Source organism: Sapajus apella, unplaced genomic scaffold (assembly GCF_009761245.1).
Source record: "Sapajus apella isolate SASKATOON/1434 unplaced genomic scaffold, GSC_monkey_1.0 scaffold16, whole genome shotgun sequence".
NCBI classification, from domain to species: Eukaryota; Metazoa; Chordata; class Mammalia; order Primates; family Cebidae; genus Sapajus; species Sapajus apella.
The window spans coordinates 11,520,929-11,528,247 of NW_022436956.1; the positions used below are offsets into that span (position 1 = coordinate 11,520,929).

Here is a 7,319-nt window from a genome sequence, read left to right on the forward strand (position 1 = left end):
TTTGCATATACAAATAGAAATACTTTACTTGGTACAAAAAGACATTTAGTCACAAAAAAGGTTTTGACAAAAATGTACTTCTCAGAATTTGCATTTTGTTATCCTTAGCATTTGCTAACCTTTTCACTTTTGTAGGTTAGTGTCTGCAGATCTTTATCCAATATACATTTATTAGTTGCTTCCATATAACAGGCTTTGACTCAGCTCATTCTGAAATTTTGAATTTGAGTTGAATATATTTCTCTACTTCCTAAACAGTTTTATTCATTTAGTTTTAAATGTTTTGATTCCTTTAACAAGAGTCTGAACTAGAATGTGGAAGTGGATTCTTTAGAAAAACACCTGTTCCATTATCTAACTTGTATGTCACCACTAATAAAATAGCAATGATATGGGGTTATTTTAATACACACACCAACACTCACACACAATAGTGGCTTCCTTAAACCTATCTATAATGTAATCAGGAACTCATTTTTAGACTTTGGGAGTAGGGATTAATTTCTTATGAACTCACAGCTATGTTTATATACATATGTTAATATACACACTATAAATTTAAAAGAATCATATGAATTATTGATTATAAGCAACCACATTTAACATGATTATTCTCATAGTTGTATAAGGGTGAAAAAAATACTCTGCATTCATTAAGTGTATTTAATACATTCAAAATCCATTAGAAGCTGGTTGTGCTGGCAAAAGAAGCAGCCAAATCATCAGTCAAGAAGGGTTGGCCAGTGTGTATTTGTATGTGGATGAGGGAGGACCTGAAATAGACTCAGATCCTGAAGGACCTGACATAGTCAGAATCCTCCTTATTTTTTGTCTCAACTATAATCAACTGTACACTAAGATTCTAAGGAGCTACTTTCTTGCTTGTCTTTCTAGGGTATCAAGGGACATGAGAAATGGCACAGTAATCACAGAATTCATCCTCCTAGGCTTTCCCGTTATCCAAGGCCTACAAACACCTCTCTTTATAGCAATCTTTCTCATCTACATATTAACCCTTGCAGGCAATGGGCTTATTATTGCCATTGTGTGGGCTGAGCCCAGGCTACAAATTCCAATGTACTTCTTCCTTTGTAACCTGTCTTTCCTAGAGATCTGGTACACCACCACAGTCATCCCCAAACTGCTAGAAACCTTTGTAGTAGCAAGAACAGTCATCTGCATTTCTTGCTGCCTGCTGCAGGCCTTCTTCCACTTCTTCCTGGGCACCAGCGAGTTCTTGATCCTCACTATCATGTCTTTCGACCGCTACCTGGCCATCTGCAAGCCCCTTCGCTACCCCACCATCATGACCAGCAAACTCTGCCTGCAGCTGGCCCTGAGCTCCTGGGTGGTGGGTTTCACCATTGTCTTTTGTCAGACAATGCTGCTCATCCAGTTGCCATTCTGTGGTAATAATGTTATCAATCATTTCTACTGTGATGTTGGGCCCATTTTGAAAGCAGCCTGCATAGACACCAGCATTTTAGAACTCCTGGGTGTCCTGGCAACCGTCCTTGTGATCCCAGGGTCACTCCTCTTTAATATGATTTCTTATATCTACATCCTGTCCACAATCCTACAGATTCCTTCAGCCACTGGCCGCCAAAAGACTTTCTCTACCTGTGCCTCTCACCTGACAGTTGTCTCCCTGCTCTATGGGGCTGTTCTGTTCATGTACCTAAGACCCACAGCACATTCGTCCTTTAAGATTAATAAGGTGGTATCTGTGCTAAATACCATCCTCACCCCCCTCCTGAATCCCTTTATTTATACCATTAGAAACAAGGAGGTGAAGGGAGCCTTAAGAAAGGCAATAACTTGCCCAAAGACCGATCATGCAAAGTAAAACATGCAACACATTAAAATGAGCTTAAGGCAGATAAAAACAATTAAAAGTGAGAGAGGATTGTGGAAAAGTTTGGTAAAACAGGCTCCTCCCAAATCTCAGAAGTTCTAATTCAATGCTACAGTAATATAAAGATGCAAAAGCAAACATGATAGTTAGGGTCCCCTATGAGAATTTGTTACATGTAAAAGTACTAAGAGTGTTCTTGAGAAGAAACAACCTAATTATTCAACAAGGAAATCCCAGGATACCCTCAGATGCATGAAGTAGAACTTTGGACTTCTCAACTGTAAACTGAAAGTAGAAACCACTTCGGTCAGAGACAAATGTCAACAACTTTAAAAATATATAAGAAATCTCATCTCCCTCTTTCTTTAGGACCACCATCTTCTTTTTATGACCACCCTCTTTGCCTCATCTTCTTGTCAAAAGCATAAAACATTCCACATCTCATTTACTTAGTTCCTATTATCTTCATCATAAAAGAAGCATGCCACAGACTTTTAATAATTAATGGTCCTTCCAAAATGTTTGAAATAAATCAGCTTTTTGTTTGATAATATCTCAATAAGGGGACTTCCATCTTGACATAATACACATTTTTAGATAAACTTAACGGTGTTCATCCCCAGATAATACCAAAACTTGAGAACATCTTGTAAAAAGTTTCCATTTACACTTCATGGATTACAGTAGTTTCTGGGCTTCAATATAAGTAGACCACGTGCCTAGGAAGCCAGGAAAAGTCTCAGAGTCAATATATCTAGAAATGCTTTTCCTACTGGAAAATGCAGCCCTAAGGTTATATGAAGTTCAGGGCTCACACGTAGGGTTGTCATTGAAACCCCAGGGGTTCAGTCAGTTATTGACGTTCTGCTGCTTGCTGCACAGAACGTCAATTACTGAGTCACTGAGCACTGCCAGAAAAGAAGCCTTTAACTGAATGCTGCAGCCGAGAAAAATGGGAGGTCAAATCTCAAATCCATCTCCCCAGCCGACTAAAATTGGGAAGTTTTTATATAGTGGGAGGGAGGGAGTATAGCAATTAGGAAGGGGTAAGGAAGAAGAGTTGATAAGGTGAGGAAACAAGAATTAAGGAGGGGTAAGGAAGTCATCATGATGAATGAGGGACTGGCATCTTGTTGTCTGGATTGGTGATCTAGTGGGTTTCAGTCTCTTGCCTGAGGGTCAGTTTCCTGAGGAAGGAATTCAGTTAAGACAAACGTAAGTTTCAGGTTTTAAGACAGAGCGTCAATTTCTGTATTTATTTAAAACTCCATAAATATCAGTTGTGTGGGACAATAGGGCCGGTTTCAGGGTTAGTGTGCAAAGTCCCTCAAAGTAGGATACAAACCTACTGATCTGACCTTGTTTTCAGGCAAGATACCTTTTTAGGGAATGATGATGCAGGTAATTCGCAGTTTGTAATAATGAGTATTATACATGTCCCTTTCCAACAGTAAAGAAAAACTAGCATTAAAAGTCCATTAAAACTTTGACTTAAAACAAAAAAGATGACTTCTGTAAACCAAAAATAAAATTCTAATGGCCCCTCAACCATCTGAATGGACACCTCCTCTTGGCCAGGGCACTCCAAAATTAACCTGGAAAACTGGTTCAGGTCATCACAGGAGGAAGGGGTCAGACATGCCTCATATGCTCGTCTCCCTTTTGGAATTCAGAAAAAGCCGAACAGCATTGAACATCAACACAGACCTTAAGTCCGATAAGAAATATTTACAAATGTACAATCTGTTCTCTCTGAAACTTACTACCTGGAACCTTCATTTGCATGATAAAAATTTGGTCTCCACAACCCTTTATCATAACCCAGACATTCCTTTCTGTTGATAATAACTCTTTCAACCAATTGACAATGAGAAAATTTTTAAATCTACCTATAACCTGGAAGCCCCCCGCTCCCCACTTCAAGTTGTCCTGCCTTTCTGGACACAACCAATGTATATCTTAAATGTATCTGATTGATGTCTCATGTGTCAAGCTGTGCCCACCTTGGGCACATGTTCTCAGGATCTCCTGAGGGCTGTGTCACAGGCCATGGTCACTCACATTTGGCTCAGAATAAATCTCTTCCAATATTTTACAGAGTTGGACTCCTTCCATCAACACTGCACATTCCTTTTAATATTAAATTGAAAATTCAAAACAAAATGTAATGAGGTGAAAATATTATCTCAACTGCTGTACCTGATTTTCTGTTAGAGAGGGAACTGTCTTAGAGCTGCACAGGAGAAATAGATCATTTGGAGGTAAAGGAAGAGAAAGAATCTAAGGATATCAATAGTATCATAAGCTCTATCATCAAAGAATGGTTTAGAGTGCCTTGAATGATTAAAAAAATGGTAATATTTAATATTTCTCAAAAAAAGAAAATGACAGAGAAAGGAAGAAAAATGAACCAAAAAATGAAACAGAGAAGTCTGGGAAGAAGTCAGTGGAAATTCTCCAGAGTTAGGATGCCTAAAAGGCAGTTCAAGAATAGGGATGCCTAATGCTCAGTTTGAAGTCACATTTCTACAATGTTAATCTGTGTCCCCTTCAAACCTTCAATAAAGTCTCCTATATTACCAAATGCATGTATGAACAGAACATGCATGTCACATCATTCATGTATGTGTGTGTTGTGTGTGAGTCAAGCAGGAATGAAGTTTCATGCCTGGAATTATGTAGTTTGGAATAGAAACAGCCCACAGAGAAGCTCACAGAGGTGACTATAGAATATGTGGAAATTGTAGGAAGCACTTCACACTTGCATGGGCTTGGGCAAGTACTCAAGGTAACCTAAATCTAGAGGAGTTAGAACATCTGGGTTATAATATTGTTTCATAAAGTTCTAAAAAATTTGCCTTCAAATCTCATAAATATTCGTTTTCCTGAGCCTAGTCTATTACCTTAAGGGTTTCATGTCTAAGGGCAGACAGAGGGTAGGATACAAACACTTTGGCAGATCCAAAAAAAAGGAGGGCAAGGAGGAAGAAAAGGAATGAGAATACCATCAGGCTTCAATTTATGAAACTTAAAATAGACAAGATTTATTCATGCATTTTTATGTCTTACTGATATATTGATATCTTGTACCAAGCTAAGTTCCTGGTACTGATTCTACTGGGACAAAAATGTGTGTGTGTGCGCAAATGTGTGTGGGTATTATAGTAGTCTGCAGGGATATTACTTCTAGGAGTTGGAAATGCTAGAGTTAGGAAAGTTTATCCCACAGTGAAGCCTCCTGAGCATCAAGAATGATGTGAATTTTAAGAAGATTTCCAGGGAACCATGCCTACGACCTGACTTTCCTTCACCTATATGGAAGGCAAAGACACTAAGGAGATTGTGGTCACTCTCCAGTGTCCAGAGAAGGTGGAGTGCTGTTTTAAAGAAAAGGAGCCCCGGCCACAGAGACAAGAGAGAAACTGAGACCTCACATTGTACCCTACTGTTTCTCAGGTCTCTAACGCCAAAATGTCTTTCCTAGTCTACTGTTTTACGAAAAGAGAAAGGAACTACACAAAGATTCATTCAAACAATATCACAAGCAACCTATCCAGATCCCTAGATATTATTTTTCTAGTATCAATAACTTTAATGACGAAATTGAGCACCTGGAAAGACCTAAAACAAATCTTTAACAATAAACTTTTGTGATTTTTTGTTTTTGAAAATGCACAGACTTAAGTAAAGGAGTGTTTTCATGATGCCACAGGATATTAATTATAAACAGGACTTAGAATTCAAACTGGGTGGGGGGAATGCAGAGCTAGAAAAGGTTAAGTAGGTTTCTTCACTACTGAACTTCTAAGAATCCTTAACACTAAGTTAGAGAAAAAGTTTTCCAAATCTCAAGCATATCAGTATGAAAGTACCTGCTATATGACCTTGAACCCAACATAGCTTTATTCATCCCATCTTGGAATTCTTTAAGACTTGTGCCCATCCAAAAACAGACATAGAGGCCAATGGAATAGGTTAGAAAACCCAGAAATAAAGCCACACACTTACAACCATCTGATTTTTGACAAAGTTGACAAAAACAAGCAATGGCAAAAGGACTTCCTATTCAATAAATGATGCTGGGATAACTGACTAGCCATATGCAGAAGATTGAAACTGGATCCCTTCCTTTTACTATATAAAAAATCAACTCAAGATGGATTAAAGACTTAAATATAAAACTAAAACTATAAAAACCCTAGAAGAGGCCAGGCATGGTGGCTCACGCCTGTAATCCAAGCACTTTGGAGGTCAAGGCGGGCAGATCACCTGAGGTCAGGAGTTCAAGACCAGCCTGACCAACATGGTGAAACCCTGTCTTAAAAAAAAAAAAAAAAAAACACAGAAGAAAACATAGAAAACACCATTCTGGACATAGGACCAGGAAAAGATTTCATGATGAAGACTCCAAAAGCAATTACAACAAAAAGAAATTGACAAGTGGGACCTAATTAAACTAAGGAGCTTCTGCCCAGCAAAAGAAACTATCAACAGAGTACATAGATATTCTACAGAATGGGAGAAAATATTGGCAAATTATGCATCTGAAAAAAGTCTAATACCCAGAATCTATAAGGAACTTAAACAATTCAAAAAGCAAAAAACAACCCCACTAAAAAATGGGCAAAGGACATGAACAGACACCTCTCAAAAGAAGACATACATGTGGCCAACAAATATAAAGAAAATAATGCCCAACATCACTAATCATTAGAGAAATACAAATCAAAACCACGATAGGATACCATCTCACACCAGTCAGAATGGCTATTATTAAGAAGTAAAAGAGAAATAACAGATGTTGGCAAGGTTGTAGAGAAAAAGGAATGCATATACACTGCTGGTGGGAATGTAAATTAGTTTAGCTACTGTGGAAAGCAGTTTGGAGATTTCTTGAATATAAAACAGAATTGCTATTTGACCCAGCAATCCCATTACTGGGTATAAACTCAAAGGAATATAGGTCGTTTTACCATAAACAGATATGTATGCATACATATGTTCACTGTAGCACTGTTTCACAATAGCAAAGACATGGAATCAACTGAAATACCCCTCAATGGTGGACTGGATAAATAAAATTTGGTACATATATACCACGGAATACTATGCAGCCACAAAAAAGAATGACATCATGTTTTCCGCAGCAAAGTAGATGGAGCTGGAAGCCATTATTATAAGCAAATTAATGCAGGAACAGAAAACAAGATACCGCATGTTCTCACTTAAAAGTGGGAACTAAACATTGAGTACACATGGACACAAAAAAAGGAGACAATATACATTGGGGTCTACTTGAGTGTGGAGGGAGGTAAGGATCAAAACACTACCTATTGGGTACTATGCTCACTACCTGGGTGATGGAATCATTTGTGCATCAAACCTTAGTGACATGCAATTTACCCATATAACAAACCTGCACATGTAGTCTCTGCACCTAAAATAAAAGTTGGAAGGAAACAAA

The 7,319-nt window shown here is 38.1% G+C and overlaps 1 protein-coding gene across 1 annotated transcript; it reads left to right on the plus strand.

The window, feature by feature from the left end:
* Positions 1-800: 800 nt before the first annotated feature.
* On the plus strand, positions 801-2,022 carry LOC116556111 (olfactory receptor 6X1). Its single transcript, XM_032285114.1, has one exon. The coding sequence runs from the start codon at positions 908-910 to the stop codon at positions 1,844-1,846; it is 939 nt and encodes a 312-aa protein (XP_032141005.1). The 5' UTR covers positions 801-907; the 3' UTR covers positions 1,847-2,022.
* The last annotated feature ends 5,297 nt before the right edge of the window (positions 2,023-7,319 follow it).

Coding starts and splice junctions, on each gene's coding strand:
- LOC116556111 (XM_032285114.1), top strand. CDS start 908: ATGAGAAATGGCACAGTAATCACAGAATTCATCCTCCTAGGCTTTCCC.